Below are 16925 nucleotides of genomic sequence, written 5' to 3'. Positions count from 1 at the left end.
ATTAAAAAACAAAAACAAAAACACCACACCAGAAAACCCACCCTTTATTCCACGCATCGCTCCTGTGGGCGCAGGCCCCACCAGGCCTCTCCCTGACAGGATGACACCGCTCTGCCGCCGGCACGGGCTCAGCCCAGGCCTCAGCGGATGGGCCCGGGCCCGGTGGAGCCGGGAGGGCCGGGGGGGGGGGCGGGTGAGGGGGGCCAGGCGGGAGGGTCTCCCCGCGGGGCGGGCGGCGACGCGGCACCGGGACCCCCCCAACCCCACCCGCCCCCGCTGGGGGCTGCGGCGCCGCGCGGTTCCCCTAGGGGGCGCGCTGCTCCGGCGGCCCGCCGGCAGCGCGCGGCGAGGGGGCGGGCCCCGCGCCGGCGGCGGGCGGTGATTGGCGGATGCGAGGCTATAAATGCAGGCGGGCGGCGGGGGGGACAAAGCAGTCTGCGCGGGACCGGCGGGCGGGCGGAGCGGGGGCGGCAGCGGCGCGTCCCGGGGCTCTGCCACTTCCACCTGGGTTTTGGGTTTTTTTTTTTTATATTTTTTGAGGGAACCGGGTGTGGGTTTGGTTTTGTTTGGGGTTTTTGTTTTTTTTTTTTTTTTTTTCTTCCCCCCTTTTGTTGTGGCCGGCCGGGGGACTAAGCCGAGATCAATGAAGGAAAGAAGAGCGAGCCAGAAGTTATCGAGCAAGGCGGTGATGGATCCCAACCAGAACGTGAAGTGCAAGATCGTGGTGGTGGGGGACAGCCAGTGCGGGAAGACCGCGCTGCTCCACGTCTTCGCCAAGGACTGCTTCCCCGAGGTGGGCCGGGCGGATCGGGGCCGGGACCGGGGCCGGGGCCGGGGCGGCGGTGGCGGTGGGCGCGGGCTGACTGTGCGCTCTCTCCCGGCAGAGCTACGTCCCCACCGTCTTCGAGAACTACACGGCCAGCTTCGAGATCGACACGCAGCGCATCGAGCTCAGCCTCTGGGACACCTCGGGTGAGCGCTCCCCGGGGGCGGGGGGGCGTCTGTGTAAATCGGTGAGGAGCGGCAGCCCCCCCTCGGTCGGGGGAGCCGGGGGGAGCGGGAGACACCCCCCCCCCCCCCCCCCCCCCGCGGCCCCGCAGCCCCTCACCGCCGCGTCGCGGCGGGGGTGCCTGTCTCCAGGTGCGAGCGGCAGCTGTGCGAGGCGGGCGGCTGCTTCTGGTTTTTTGTCTTTTTCTTTTTAAATCTGAGGTATACTTCAGCGGTATGCTTGGCCTTTTTTTGGGGGGGAAGGGTGTGATCAAACCTCCGTTAAGCGATTTGTCAGCGTTGCAGGGGGAGGCAGGGCAGGGGTATGCGTTCTCACCTGCCTGACTGGAAGGAACTTATCCGAGGAGCTCCAGGGGTACCACCTTTGCTCCTCCGCTGCTGTGAAACCCCCCTTTACCTGGTAGAAGAGCGAAGAGGTGTTTATATATGTTAATGGTAAACTACAACAGCTCCTTGTGGCCTCCTTAATGCCTGGCTTATTTTTTATAAAATACAGTACTTTCTCCCCTGCTTTTGAGAAGTCTTTAAAGCCTGGAAAGACTAGGAAGCGTAGGCATCTCTGGCCCTCTGAGGGCGCAGAGGGAGCCATCCTTTCCTACATACCATGAGCAGTGCTTAGGGTCCTCATCACTCTTCCAGTTGCGGCCACTCTTCTTCAGTGGCCATGTCAAAAACCCTGGCTCGCGTGCCTCAGAGGTTGAGGTTCTTGATGCTTGGCTGCCTTAGATCTCATGTTAGGCCAGGGACTCCTCTAGATCCTGCCGTCGTTGATAAGTGGACTAAGCTTACTGGCAGGGTGGTGAGGATGCCCCCCCTGAACTTGTCACCTCAGTGCTGGAGAGAAGCGTGGGCAGCCCGTCAGTCTCTGCTGCACGGTAACTGAGCGCGCGGGGAGAGGTGGTCGGGGGTGAATGACACCGTGAACGGCTAACGCAGGTGTGGATCAACATGAATTCTGCAGAAGTGACTGGAAAACAGCTGGAGGAACTCGACAGAGTATGCAAGCCCTTTCTTCTTTAGGCAGGTTGTGTAGATAGCTTTTTAATGTTGACTTTGGACCCAGCAATTTCTTCTAAATACAAAAGCAGTCCTTTTACCAGAAATGAAAATGCTACTCCCTTTCTTAAAAAAAAAAAAGGAGTTTAGGCAGTGAGTTGGCTTTCCTCTTGCTGTTCAGGAAATTATTCCAAATTCTTGCAACACGATTACTGGGAAAAGGCAGTCTCTGTGCCCACAACCAGTATCAGCGTATCTCAGAACTGATTTTTTTCTCTTCATCTTATGCCAAGTAAGACTTGAAGACTTCTAGAGTGTGTCTGGTTTGAGCTTTCATCCTGATTACTAAGCTGGTTGTAACAAATTCTATGGAGTAAGGGCTTATTAAAAATTCATAGTTAGTGAAGTTATTTTGGAAAATTTTATCTTTAGCTATTGAAATACAACGCACTCGCAGGTTAAGCTGTTTGGCATGAGAAGGTTTGGAATCCATATGTCAAAGGCTGGAGACACCCATGTAACGAAATATTCTGTAGCACTTCAAAAGGCAAAAGCAGTGGAAGAAACACCTGCCAGCCTTTGCGTGTGCATGTCATCCTCTCGGGCCTGTCCTGGAACTAATAGAAAACTTGACTGAGTCAGAAGCGTAAGATCAAGTGGCTAATTTGTCTGCAATCTGAAACTGAAGAGGAAACGTTTGAAAGATCCAATGCTCGGTCTTATAAAGTATTGCAGAACGTTGGATCCTCTGGTTGTGGGACTCTGCGGGTGAAGAATTGCCTCTCGGTAAACAGCCCTTCTCACCGACTGCAAGAAGAAACACTACCCAAACTCATTAACACAATGCAAAAATCGCACCGCCAGATAAGGGACATCAGAAGATAAGATAGTGTTTTAGCATTATCTTAAATTCTTGGTAATTTATTTTTTACAGTCTTTGTCCTAGTCCTCTGCTGAACTAGAATAAATGTCTTAATGACATTTTTAAAGCAGGACTAGATCTAGTTAGCTTAAAAATATGACTGATTAACTGTCAAATACTAATAGAAGATAATGTCCATTGCAACACAGGGGAGGTAATGGCTTGAGTCATTTGAGGTACTTCAGCGTCCTTTCCCCCTCCCCCAAGAGACAGTATTTAGCTGAGTTTGATTGCAATATACTGCAGATACTTTCAGTGTGACTTGATCACTGTATTTAGTATCCATCTTTAACTATTTTCTAACTGGGAGCATGCAACAGGCTGCCTTGCAAATATAGTTTCTAACTGGAGTTAAAGTAAATGTCGGGTTTTGCATTGAATCCTTTGGAAGGAAGGTCCTGCCACTTTGAGCAATTTTTTGCTCGCTGAGGAAATGAGAAAAGCTGTAGGCATTGGTTAAAATAGTCTTGTGTTAGGGTGAGAACAGGCCCTGCTGTCATGGTTTTGGTTTACGATCCTTTATATAACAATAATGTGCTTTTTCCTAGAGGACTCTTAAGTACAAAATGCAGAGAGTCATGCAATTGATAGAATATTTTAAAGCTAGCTGTAAACTTATTGGGAAGTTTTTGTTGTATCTTGGATATGCCTGTAGAAATATGGGACAAAACGCTCTTACAAGTAAGAGTGGAATGGGAAGATTCATTATTAAAATATTTTCTGGTAGTGTCTAGTTCTGCAAGTCATTATAAGGATTTAAATCAGCCACAGCATTAAGGAAAGCACTTGCCAACTTGAATTTCAATTGGTTTTTGGACTACCAACCCTCCTTTCAAAGCAGGACTGTCTGGTTGCAATCTAACTACACCATAAATTACCCCACTCTGTGGTATGGCAGTCTTGAGCTGTTGGGGAGCTGTGTCCTTGTTTTGCGAGGTAGAGCATTGGAAGTTTCTTCAGGCTGAAGCTTCATCTTGTAGTCTCACGGACACTGTGGAGAATACTTGTGTATTAGACGTCTTTGTCTACCATAGGCATGGTCTTAATGTGCATTTAACCAAGGTTTTGGCTTCTTCCATTAAAAGTGACTACTTTGATACTTTTATTTCTTGCTAGTGCAACAGCAGCTGTGGCACAGAAATCACATACTATTAATTAGCATTTACATACCTGTGTCTCTCTAAAACATATTTTAGTTTCTTTTTTTATTGGTTGAACTGTGGAAGCTGTACTGGATACTCCAATAAAATAATTCTCAGCAGGGCCAGAAATACTTACGTACTGCTGGGGATTAGCATGTAATTAAATCCAGAAGGGCCTTAGAGCTTTAAATCAGGTTAGCTTTACTGTGATTTGGAAGTGCACAATGTATTCAGTGTCTGTATAGAAACATAATACTAATTATAAAGCTTTTTGCTGAGATCTTTCAGAAGACATCTGAAACATACGTGAATTAAAGTTAGTATTTTCCTGAGCTCTCTGGCAGTAAGCGTTGTAAAGGAAATGTCCAATTTCTGTCTTTGCCTTCCACTTGCAAGTTGGCTGTGTTGAGCCACGTGAGGTTTTTTTCTTTCATGGCAGAGTAACAGTAACTAGTCTTTATAGGGTTTTTTTTTCCACCCCTTAGAGGGGAAATAATTAGAATTGATAACTGGGAATGCCAAGTCACCTGCCAAAGTCCTGTTTTCTGTTTGAGGTGCTATGAATATTGTGATACTCACGTGCTTGGAGATGACGTGTTCTGTGACACTCAGTATACAAAATCACCTGCATTTTCTCCAAAACAGCCAAGGTGGATTTGGAAGGAGGAAAGCCGTCAGCAGTGAGTCAGCTACTCAGAGTGGCCACTGCAGTATTTGATGTGTTTTCTATGTAGCTGATAATTAGTGAGCCCAAGGGTTTGGGAGTGAGAATGCTGCTGTTCAGCTGTTGTCCTTTCAGTTGACTGGAGTCCAAAAGGCTACAAAGACTAATGCCTGATGGCTGCTTGCTGGTGTGTAAATAGTAAAGTCTTGCCTGTTACTGAGAACCGCTTCCCTTGGGGCCTGTGGGCAAGCCGAGGCTGAGCAGCGTGCTGAGCAGGAGCTGCCCAGGTTCAGCTCCGTAGGTGGGGACGTGGGGCTGAACCTCCTGGTTGGAACTGGTGGTGGTGGCGGCTTTGGGTCTTGCAGACAAATAGGGCATCAGCTCTCCATGATCTAGCATCTCAGAGTAGTACTAAGGCATCAAAAAATTAAGTATGCTTTAACTTTTAACAATGTAATTCTGTTATTCATGAAGATAGCAACATTTAAAGCTAAGCTTTGGTATCTTCTGTAGACCAAAGCCAACCATATTGCTGGTGAGGGGTTTCGTTTTCAGTTCAAAAGCTGAGTTTATGTTGTACTTTGCATGAAACATGAGGTTTTAAAAGTAGATCATTCTTAATGTTTAAATTATTTTGGCTTAAATTATTTAAGCTGCCAAGCAGATTGAAAAACGGGGATTGCAGCTGGAATATACTTCTACCACAAAGATGACCTACAGCATTATCAGTAATTCCTTGATAAAATAGAAAAATCATCCATGTTGTCCTTGACAAAAAATGTTTGGGTTTTTTTGTAGGAACAGAATCAAACACTAATAGGCTTATTTTTTTTCCACAAATACCATAGCTGTAGCTCTACATTCTCCTTCTGTTTTCTAGGGCTGGCACGGCTTCAAATCTGCAGACTAACTTGAAAAAGAGCGAGCAGCCTCACTGGGCTGTGCTCAAGTTGTCTGTTCAGACTTGAGCCTCATTCCTGAGATTCCTGGCTTCTGAGGGTTTCTCTGGGCGAAACGATGAAATGCCAGATTGAATAGGCTCGCACAGCGAGGGCCGGAGCCCCTCTTTATTTGCGCAGCAATAAAGGTTCAGTTATTGCTGTTGAATGAGACCAGGAAATTTCCTTTGTTGATACTGCAGCCCGAGTACTTTAAATGGTTCCCACTTGTTCTGCCACACACTACCCCAAAGAAAAGGTGTCAAATATTCCTCCTAGCTTGCATCCGAGCAGAAGGACTGCCTGTAAAAGTGCACTTGTTCTAGCTCAGCATCTTTACTATGAGAGGTTCATAAGGAAACCCTGAAAAGAAAACCCCTCAAAACAAACGCAGCTACAGCTGACACAGTAGAAAGGAGTCTCTGGGCTGGAGGTGGTGACTGTATGTATACATAAATACATGCTGATGGACATATATGGTATGTTGTATCCCTGAAGAGCGGTGAGTGAGAAGATAGGTATGTGTCTAAGGAATTAGTTTCTGGGTGAGGCTTTTTTGAGACTCCTTTCTAGCCAGCAACCATTTGGCCAAGCATTAATGATCTTCCGTCCTGCCCTTACTTGCCTGAGCTCGGCAGGGAGATGTGCCAGCCAGGCCGTGGCTCTCGCCAGCACGCGGGCTGGCGGCTGGGCAGCAGTCTGTGCTTTGGCCCCTTTAAAGCAGGTGGCTAGTTAACGGCACGCTGCTCTGCAATTCGTCTGTCCAGGGCAAATAACTCGGCCCTGGGGCTCCAGGATAAATAACTTGGCTCTGGGGCTGCAGGATGGAGGCACTGTAATAGCAGTGCTGGAGATAGCTGGGGAATAATTAGTAGTAGAAAATGCTTCTTGATAGTCACTGCAGGCAGAGCTGAGCTCAAATGAATAGTTAACTACCGGTCAGCTCAGCTCGCTTAGATTTCTTACTAACATGTCATTTACCGCTGAAGACAGCTAACTGTTTTTTGAAGAGGAGTTTTTGACAGCTGTCTCTTTGTTAGATTGACATCATTTATGAAGATGAGCATTTGAATAAAATAGTCTCGTTCACCAAATTACCTTCTGCTACCTAGTTTGGTAATGCTTCATTCCCCATGTGTTACTCTTCATTTCAAAAACAACATTCCTGGGATTCTTGACTCCTTCCTTCCAGTATAAGCTGTCCAACTGAAGTCATCTGCGATACGTTCACACCATTCCCCGCTCTGCTTCGTGCAACAGCATGAGCTGTCTGTCAGTTAAAAACTTGAGGAATTTCTCTAATCCAGTTAATAGTCTGCTCAGCCTCTGAGACCTTACAGCCAATTAGTTCTAGATAGTTGGAAAATTGGTGATATAATTAGCTGATAACCCCAAAACTCTTGAAAGCTGTATTCTTGTTGCGTATGTTCTATGCTGTATTTCAGGCTCATGAGAGGAAAAATACAGAAATAAGACTATGTGACTAATACAACGCATTTCAAGTTGCAGGCATGCATTTTAAAGCCCAAGCCCTTATCCTGTTGGACCACTTAACTGTTTAAGTACCCTTCTAAATCAGAAATGCATTCTCCTCAGTAAGTGAAGCTTCAGCAGAGTTAAGGCCAAACCCAATGGTGGCAGAGTGACTGGAACTTCCTAGAAAAAAAAAGACTTTTTTTTTTCCCCCCAAACCTGTTACCAGATTCACCAGATGATAAAAATGAGATTTCTGACTCAGGAGATATATTTGTAACTCTGCACATCGTGACAATACTTCAAGAAAACAGCGTATCCCTTAACAGCTCTGGAAGTAAAACACGCACAAAGTGCAATACTGGACCTATATCTGTTCCATCAGATTACTAGATTAGCTTTGATCTCATCGATAAAAAATTTTTATGGGCTAAACATAAACATTTATTGCAAGCATATATTGGTTTACAGATTGGTGAGGCTTTTTGTGACAGATAACTTGCGTGCCTGCCTACAGGACTGGGGTTCTTTCCTGCTGGAGTACTGCAACAAATGCTTTAATGCTTTAGTTTGAAGCAAGAGTTTCTTCTAAAAATTGCTGATAGCCATGACAACTACAGATGCTTTTCACACTTGGAACTTTTTGTTTTACATTAAATGTTAGAAGAATCAAGACTGATTTATTTCAAAACTTTCTGAGTTTTTTTTCCATGAAAGCGCAACTGTGACAAATCTGCTTTGAAGAAGCCTTTTGGAGGTTAAGGATTTGTTCTCGAAGTCAAATCCCTGCAGGTTAATGCTGGCACTTAAACCTGGGCTGACCTGATTTCCCTTTCCTTGTTACTGGGGGCATCACAAGCTTTTGGTGGGGGATGGATCACCGGGGTGCCATCGCTCCTAGTTACTTGGGAAAGCTGTTGCTTTAGTAGGTGAGAAACAAAAGGAAAGTGGGGAAGTGAGCAACTGCAACGAGTGTTTTGGGAATACAGTGCTGTTGAAGAAAAGATGGCAGCTGGGTGCTATTGAAGAGTTTCACTGAAAACCTTTCTAAACTTTCTGAATAAGCTTGAATGACTGCAGGAAGTGAAAAATATAAACTAATAAAAACGTTGTTTGTTTCCCTGCAGGGTCTCCTTATTATGACAATGTCCGCCCGCTCTCCTATCCAGATTCTGATGCTGTCCTGATTTGCTTTGACATCAGTCGGCCAGAAACTCTTGACAGTGTGCTAAAAAAGGTAAATGCTCGAGAAACATTTGAGTACAGAACTGTTTGAGTAGCTTGTCTTTAAATCTCTGAAGAGCGGTGCTGTTTCCTACATTGGAAACTGGTTTGTTTCTTTTAATGGAGAGATGACAGGACCGTGCTCTGCACTGCTGGAATTTGAGATCATTTGTTTGAAAGGGATGAATGTTAATTGAAAACAAAAACTCCCTAATGGACGCTCAGGGGTGAAGTAAATTGTCATTCCTCAGCCCTTAGACAGCAGTGAATTGTTTAGGGTGGTGTGAGGTGCAGGGCTGGGTGCAGCAAGAAATCGTCTCTCACATTATATTCATATAACAGACAGGATTGAGAAACTTTGCCATGTTGCAAAGACGGTTAAAATGTGCCTGCCAAGTGTTTGGACTTTTGCCATGGCTTTACATAATTTCTCAGCCTGAAGTTAGAAGGAGCCAGTGACAAATGCCTCTGGAAGCCACCAGAAGACCTAGCAGTGGCATAGAAATGCGATCCTGCACCAAACTTCAGAATTCTTCACAAGCTCAGTGATCGAGATTCAGTGCCAGACTTTCCCCCAGTTAAAACATTGAATTTTGATAGTCAAGCTCTGTGTTTGCAAGGTGGTCCTGGTCCTCTCCTTGGTCACTGAGCGTGACTCAACTTTGCAGTTGAGTGTTTTTAAGGTCTTTGAGGCTTAATGACCTGAAGTTCCTTTTTTCTGTAGCTGGGGCCGGTGATTCTTGTCACTGGGAGTAAAGTGGCATACAACGCTCTGAATAGTCTACAGAAAATACTTAAGACTATTCTCTCAGCTACTAACTGTGCCAACAAGCATCTAGAACTGTCTTTTTCTCTTCTGTCCCTGATAATGTTGGTTACTATACTGTTGCTTAATTCTGTAAGAGATTTTTCTTAATATGCTTTTAAACCCAAATGATATCCTTAAGTTTTAGGGATTGTGTGATTTGTTCAGATTACGTTGCAAAACTTTTGGCTTTCTTGTGTTCTCAAAATAACCATGTAGAGGGGGAAGAAACCCAAGGAATATATCGCAAGTTCTGTTTGAAGGGCTTGATACTGGTTCACAACAGCTGAACCCTTGACAGATTTGTGTAGTTCTAGGTGTGAGGATGTAGCCATGAGCCAATATATAGCAATGCTTATTTTCTGGTCATATAAGACCTGCCTCTGTAGCTCTGTCTTGAGGAACCGTTGAATGCGGTGACACCAGGTTTCATTGGTTCCTGTCTGGAAATGGCTATGGCTGGGTGTTTACCGCTTGTGAGGAGTGACAGGTCTGCATACCTTTACTCATGTAGGTAAACAATCTCAATTTGTTCCCTCTTGATTAGTAAGTCGGTGGAATTAATGAGTGTATGAGATTGTAAGATTTCATCCTTGACCAGATTCTGCTGGAACAAATGCCTTTAGAAATTAGCTTGAAGGTAGATACAACTATTACGTAAGAATATTTCCACATGAAATGTCATGACTTACTAAGCTTCATCTTGTATCTATTGCTTCTTTGGATTTAAACATTCAGCTACTCGAGTATAATAACAACCTAAAATTTTACAGTGGAAAGGTGAAATCCAGGAGTTTTGTCCAAACACCAAAATGCTTTTGGTTGGTTGCAAGTCGGATCTGCGCACAGATGTGAGCACACTAGTGGAACTTTCCAATCACAGGCAGACACCCGTGTCCTACGATCAGGTATGTGCCACCTCCTTCATTGTACTTAGGGGTGGAAGATAAGACTCTTTTCTATCACTGTGGCCATCTTTATGAACAACTTCTCCCCCCGTTGACACGAGTGCGTCCTAGAAGTCAGATGCGCGTACTCTAGTAGTTGCTGGAGGTGAACTTGAAAACTTACGAGTAAAGGCAAAGCCTACCCACAGACTGGATGCAGCAGAAAATCATGCAGCCCCACAGCACGTGCTTTAAGCATCATAAGATTGTAGCCTTATTGATTGCAAAGAGCCTTTTAAGTGAATTGAAAATAAACTTATTGCTTTTCTGGGCCTACAGAGGCCAAAACAGTAACTGAGATGTGACATGTCCTGCTTATTTACTGATAAATTGGTAACATTTTTTGTTCAAACTTAAGATTTTAATCTCAAACAATTGACTTTAGTATCATGACAAGCACTGCATGTAGTGCTTAAAAAAACAATTTCCTGAAAACGTCATCTGTGAAAACACCTTGTAGCTCCCTCTGAAAGTGGCAGCAAATCCAGAAAGCATCTTAATTCTTGGCAGCAGTTCTCTGCTGCTGGGGAAGTGAGAAGTTTGAAGCCAGGCGTCATGGGATAGAGAAACTGAGGTGAAAGGGAAAGGAGTCAGGCCATGGGAGAGCAGGAGGTAGAGAATGGGAAAACTGGGCTCTAAGGTAAACTTCCCCTTATTACTCACATGTGTATCATGCATTGCAGTTGAATCTCGGTTGCGGTTTGAGATATACCCTGCAGGGTGTAAGAGTGAGAATGGTACCTCCAGAAGTAACTTTAGTGTGTATATCCTATGCTATCAAGCAGTTTTTGATGTTTTATCCACAACCTCAGGTTTTCCAAACCAACAGCTCCTAATATGCAATTACTAATAATGTAGCCTCCTACAGCATGTTTAAATTTGAAAATGCAAAGATACCATAAACTGACTATCTTGATTAAAATATAACAGGGAGTATCGTACTGTGATGGCTTATACTGGTTATGGCATTTTTCTACGCTTCACTCAGTAAACATCCCTCCATCTCAGACAGTTCTATATGAAACTAAATGCCAGTTTTTTACCTCGGTGTAAAACAATTCAGAAGTGTCCTTAAACCTGCTTGTTGCGGAAGATGTCATCTCTGTTCCAAACTACCACTGTTGCATGTGTATATATATTCATGTTGTTCAGCCTCGGAGCTGTAATTTTCCATGCTATTTTTCTTTGAATATTAAACTTAAAAGGAAATACTGTCTGCTACTTATTACACACATGAGTTTGTATATTACATTTTTACAGTACTTCAGTAAAATCACCAAGTTTCACCTCTTTCCATAGATAGCGATCAAAAATCTACTGACAGGTGGATTTTTCCCCTGGAGTTGAAGATTCACAGCTTTTCTGGTGTCACAGCTTAGCCTGTACCCCTTAGGAACAGCAGTCGGCTGAAGGCAAAGGGCTAAGCCAGAAACTATTACTTGGCAGCCAAAGGGAAAATTGTACGTGTTACAGGGAAGCTCACACTTCAGCACACTCCCATAATTTCATCTGTACTCTAAGCAAAAGCTTAGACTGAGCAATGGTTGTATCTCTTGTGGTTGCCAAATCCCTGGTGGCATGAAGCAAGCCCAGTGCGCTCCTGTGTTAGTTCTAGGGAAGGGTCCCCTGGGGTCGAGATACACAGCTTATTTTTAAATTCCCTTGCCTTGCTAAGTCGACATGGGATCAAGGAGCTTAGTGGGGTTTTCCCCATTCCTCTTAACTTCATAAGGAAGTGTCGGGAGGATAAAGCCACCTCCAGTATGCTAGCCGGTTTCCAGTCAGCTACACCTGAGCAAACATTTCTGAGGCTCTAAGGTATAGGCTAGGCTTGGTTAGTAGGAGTTGAGATGTTTAACCGTGGGGAGGGCTTGTCCTACAAACTTAATACTCCTTTATCAGCCACTCCCACTTATAGTTGATAAGATGGCTGCATCACTGCAGTGTAAATAGTGCGTACTGAAGACATGGGTCCAAATGGATTAGTGCCATCAGCCTGGCACTGGAGCAAAGAGGAGGGGTTGGACTGACTTATGCCTGTATCTTGGGCAGAAGTGTGAGTGGAATATGAGGAGTGGCACATCAAGGATGTGGTTGGATTTTGTAACTTACTAAAAAGATTCATCCCTCAGAAGTAAAATTCCGTTGGAAGAACTCCGTTTTTTTCACACAGTGCTGTATTGTCTTCCAGTAGCAAAATCCACAACAGGATAGCAGGGTATCGTCATCCGCCGGAGTCATGTGTTGTTTTCCTTGTGCTGCTGGAACAAATATCCCTGCTTTGACTTTTAATATGCTTAAAAATCAAAAAAGAAGGGCTCGTATAACCACTAATATCCTTTTTTTTTTTCTTTTTTTGCCTGCTCCCTAGCTACAAGCTGATATAACTGTCCCCGACCCAGAAACCCACAGCACATTTCCCTATGAACTTTGCCCCCTTCGTGGAGATGTAACACGGCCCCCGCTCCAGGTCAGGGGCACCCTGGCTAGCCCTTAAGGCAGTCGGAATACATTTTTCTCCTTGGAGAGAGCAGGCTTAAATCTGGAAGCTGCCCAGGTCCAGACCTTTCCCAGTGAGCACGTGATTCACGGATGCAAGTTAAGGTGTAAGGGTGAAATTGCTAAATAGGTCCTACTAATACTTCTTGGCTTTCTGCAGTTGTCTGCAGGTCGGAGAGCTTATCTTCTCCCTTCCAATTTGTATTTATCGGCACAGGAGATAATGCTTGGATACTTGTTTAAAGCGTCTTGGAACCGAAGCTCTGTTTATTTTGCAAAATTAGCTGCTGGCTGTAGTGCTGGAGCTTTAGCTTTGGTTTTCACAAAACACTGTGTATGGAAAACAGCGCTGAAAAGTAATTGTATGGTTTGCTTTGGCTCTCTGCGGAAACTTGGTATTGATTGCATGTTCTTTTTTCCCTTAGGGTGCAAATATGGCCAAACAGATTGGAGCAGCTACATATATTGAATGCTCAGCCTTACAGTCAGAAAACAGTGTCAGAGACATTTTTCATGTTGCCACCTTGGCGTGTGTGAATAAAACAAATAAAAATGTTAAACGAAACAAATCGCAGAGGGCAACAAAGCGAATTTCACACATGCCTGGCAGGCCAGAACTTTCCACAGTGGCGACGGACTTGCGAAAGGACAAAGCAAAGAGTTGCACGGTGATGTGAAGGACCTTGATTTTCCTGGAGAAGGAGGAAGAGAGCATCCGGGAGGGGTGGAGGCTCAATGAAGTACACAGCCACATGGTATTTAATGAGGGCTTATGCCAGTGCTTTAATGGAGATTTCGCCTGTTGTGTGAGACTGTACTTAGGAACTGAGCAGCGAGAAGAAATGGCTCTAAACGAGGTGGCATCAGGAAAATGATACATGGAAGAAAATGCCAAAAAAAAAAAAAGGGAAAATGTTTGAATGTGCTGAAAAAAGAAAGGGTGAATGGGAAAATAACACTGCAAAGAAGAGAGGTGTCATTGACATTGCTTGTTTCTTTTATTAACGCTCTACTCCTGGATGCTACCACTTTGATTTCATTAAAATAATACTCTAATGTTTTTTTTTAAAGAAGACGTTATTAATATGCCCTCCTCATTAAGGAACTATCCCTGTGACCTTATAGTTGGTTTTCCAAAGGATATGATCTCATTTTTTTTAGTAGCTCATCGTTAAAATGGAGAGTATACCGAGGCCTGTGAGTCACCTAGAGGAAAACACTGTATGTGAGAAGTCTGGAGTTTTGCCTTCCCGAGGCGGCAGCGCAATCTACATTTCAGCACGTTGGTAATGAAGAAAACCGTTTGAGATTTCCCGGTATTATAGGTGCCCTCGCACTGTGGAAATAAAACGGATCAAATTGGGGTGTGGGGGCAAACTGCCTGCCCGTGGCAGGACTCTGACTTTCCATTCCTCTTTGTGATTGTAATTTAGAGTGGAAATGATCTCCAGTTCTGGTGTACTGTATGGGTATGTCACTGTAGGTTCAAGTGAAAGGTGCTAAGAGCTATGAGGACAAATGATCCTTAGTTTTACAACCACGATAATTCGTTAAGCCTTACTGCCCATCTGGGGAAGCCCCGAGACTCCTCTGCTTCTGCTAGGAGTTGGAGAGCCGGGTAGATCCCAGGATCTAGCCCTCTGTAAACGCTACAGAGAAGTGCTCTTCTGTGATGTGGTTCACTGCAATTATCTTCGCAAAAAAAAACCCCAAGAATCTGCAAATGAGCCAGCAGAGCCAGGTTATCTTTTGCGATGCTCTTCTTTTTGGGGCAGCCGTCTCTCGCTGCAGACTGCGTTTGCTCGTGGTGAGGAAATGGGGTCTGAAGAACTGCGACGCCTTAAGGGGTCCCCAGTGGATACTGGATACTGCCCTTAGTCTTGAAGATTAATATATACGTATCCAGACAACAATCACGAAACATCGGTGAACCAGTTAAGTCAAATTCCTTTTTGCTTATTGAATACTATTGTTACATTAAATAAATCGGCCTTTAAAATTGTTTGCAACTGCTTACTGACCGACTTAACTTCATAGCTTCTCTCGAAAGGAGGATACTGTAGGCTCTAACCAGTGTGGCTGTCGCTTGTTGAGGACAAGCGTTTTGTTCCCAAGGGTAATGCTTCATTTTTGAAGTGTTAAAGCTGTGTTCACGTTAACTTGTGCAAAGGTAAACGGTTACCATAATTAAAACTCAGTTCTGTGTGTTCCTGGCACTTTGTTTCATCTGATAAAAGAAGAAAAAAAAAAAAACCACAACCCACAACATTCCAGTTATTTCCCACAAAAAGACATTTTTACCACCATAATAAGCTTTTGACTGATGCAACAGTGCGCTTAGGGCAGTATTACAAAATAGCTGGTAAGTGCTTTCTGTATTTAAATATTGTGGAAAAAATAAGTTATAACTGTTATAAAACAGGACACTCATTACTTTTTTTTTAACTGTTGAAGTCACTTTGTATGTTTGGTTAATGTTTCTGCAGTATTTATTAAAATGCCATTTTTTTCTTTGAATTAAAAGAAGAAGTAATTGACTTGTAGTGGAAATGGCCTTTGTGTGTTAGTTCATTAATACTTGTGTGTTTTGGACATAATTGTACTGAGCTGCAGGCCAAGCTTAGCTGGGAATTGGGGTGTGATTTGAATAGAAATCAGTCTTAGCCTTGCAACAGCCTTTTGGGTTCTCTGGCATTATATTTAGGTACGTAGCGTGGGTTACTGATCTGAGTTGTGTTTCCCAAAAATGACAGAGGCAGAGGAGACCCGAGCAAGCAAACAAGTGAAGTTTGGCTTGCTTTGCCTCTAAAGCATTGAGTGCTGCTTTTTAAAAGGTTTCATATGTTCAGGTTACTCCTACGAACTGTTCTTTGCTGCCCGCTGCGATTTCAGCGAAGACAGACTTTCCTAACCAAGGGATGTGCCTGTTTTCTGTCACCCTTGGGACGTCGTGGTTGCTGTGACTCCTCTTGGAAGAGCTGTCCCGACACATCAGCTCTGCTAGGTGTCAGGCTCCCATTTGGGCGCGGAGGACGTGGTGCTCGGTGCAGCCAGGGTGGTCGTCCTCGCCGCCTTCACAAGGTTTTCTCCCCTTGTAAAGTCAAGGCAGGAGAGCTGCTAAGTGTCTCGCTTTTGGGTCTGCCGAAGCACGCGTGTTTGCTCCGCATCTCTAAAGTCGGGCAGAAGTCCCAGCAGTTGCTTATCTCGCTAGTGCTTCTGACTGTCCTGTGCTGACCTGATCGTCCTTTTCTATTTCTGGGGACAAACCAGGTTTAGTTCCCTGGGTTTGTAGATGCTGTAATTACGTGAGCGAGTGCCCTGCTGTGCGAGAAGGCAGCCCGTATTGGTGGGAGGGTGCTGGCCTGGGTCTGTGGTGTCACTCCCTGCCGCAGTGCCCTTCCAGCAGCTCGTGAGTTCCCGGGGAGCCCTGTCGTCCCTGTGTCGTCGTCCCCCCCCCCCCCCGTCCCCCCCCCCCAATCCTTGAAACGCCAGCCCTGCAGCAGCTCTTCCTGGAGCTGGAGGTGGCAGCTGGGGTGTAAAAACTCCTCTGGTGAGGCTGCTGTGGCGGGGTGTGTTTGGCCAGGGGTTAATCAACCTTATCCCTAAAAAGCTGCCTTGTCTCTGTAGTCTGAATTTGTCTTGTTTCAGCCTTTGGTCTTTCCATCTAGTTCATAGGTGTGTCAGATTGACATGCTCTTGGTTACTGAATTTAAGTACACCTTGTAGGTCACCGGTCTAGAATTAAGTCACCAAGAACCAAACAGATCGACTCCTTCTTCAATGACTTTGAATCTCTCGCTATAAAGGGTATTTCCCAATTCATATTTAACCAACTGTGTGGTTCCTCTCAGCACTCTTTGAGGTTTTTGGCATCTTTATCACAGCTACAAATGCTGGAGGAGCAGTTGAGTCACACAGCCTTTCTACTAGTAGTGTTTTCGTGTTCATCCTAAGCTTCATCATAACCCTTCTGGCCCCACATCGCCAGTTCCCCACACCAAGTGCTCAGTGGTCTCCCTGGCATCTGGCTGCGGCACAGCCGGTTTTTGCTCACGCTTGGTAGAGCAATGTGGCCACGCATGTTCTGCACGATCTACAAACCTTCTCCTGGGTTTTGTAGATCCTGCTGTTTCTCTTCAAACCTCCGATCTGCTGTTTTCTGGGTCTTGGTAAGATTGTGGCGTACGTTAGGACAAAGAAATAACCCCTTTGAAGCCTCACTAGAAACATGCTTTCCTGGTGAGTCCAGTTTTACTTTTGAGATCCATCAAAGTTTGTAGTGAGTTTTTGACCCATTTAATGTGCGC

At 44.9% G+C, this 16925-nt stretch overlaps 1 protein-coding gene across 1 annotated transcript; it reads left to right on the top strand.

Moving 5' to 3' along the window:
- Positions 1–458: 458 nt before the first annotated feature.
- Positions 459–15155, top strand: RND3 (Rho family GTPase 3). The gene is made up of 5 exons (XM_076343153.1): positions 459–793; positions 885–972; positions 8271–8380; positions 9946–10080; positions 13044–15155. Exons 1-5 carry the CDS (start codon positions 644–646, stop codon positions 13293–13295), a joined length of 735 nt encoding a protein of 244 aa, XP_076199268.1. The 5' UTR covers positions 459–643; the 3' UTR covers positions 13296–15155.
- Positions 15156–16925: the final 1770 nt, after the last annotated feature.

The sequence above is a fragment of the Aptenodytes patagonicus genome, chromosome 6 (assembly GCF_965638725.1).
Source record: "Aptenodytes patagonicus chromosome 6, bAptPat1.pri.cur, whole genome shotgun sequence".
Taxonomy (NCBI): Eukaryota; Metazoa; Chordata; class Aves; order Sphenisciformes; family Spheniscidae; genus Aptenodytes; species Aptenodytes patagonicus.
This window is presented reverse-complemented; position numbering and strand designations above follow the sequence as displayed.

What these genes read in the sequence shown, in the direction of transcription:
- RND3 (XM_076343153.1), top strand. Translation starts at nt 644, where the DNA reads ATGAAGGAAAGAAGAGCGAGCCAGAAGTTATCGAGCAAGGCGGTGATG. An exon ending in CAGCCTCTGGGACACCTCGG is followed by an intron (nt 973 to 8,270) that starts GTGAGCGCTCCC and finishes GTTTCCCTGCAG; the next exon opens with GGTCTCCTTATTATGACAAT. An exon ending in TTGACAGTGTGCTAAAAAAG is followed by an intron (nt 8,381 to 9,945) that starts GTAAATGCTCGA and finishes AAAATTTTACAG; the next exon opens with TGGAAAGGTGAAATCCAGGA.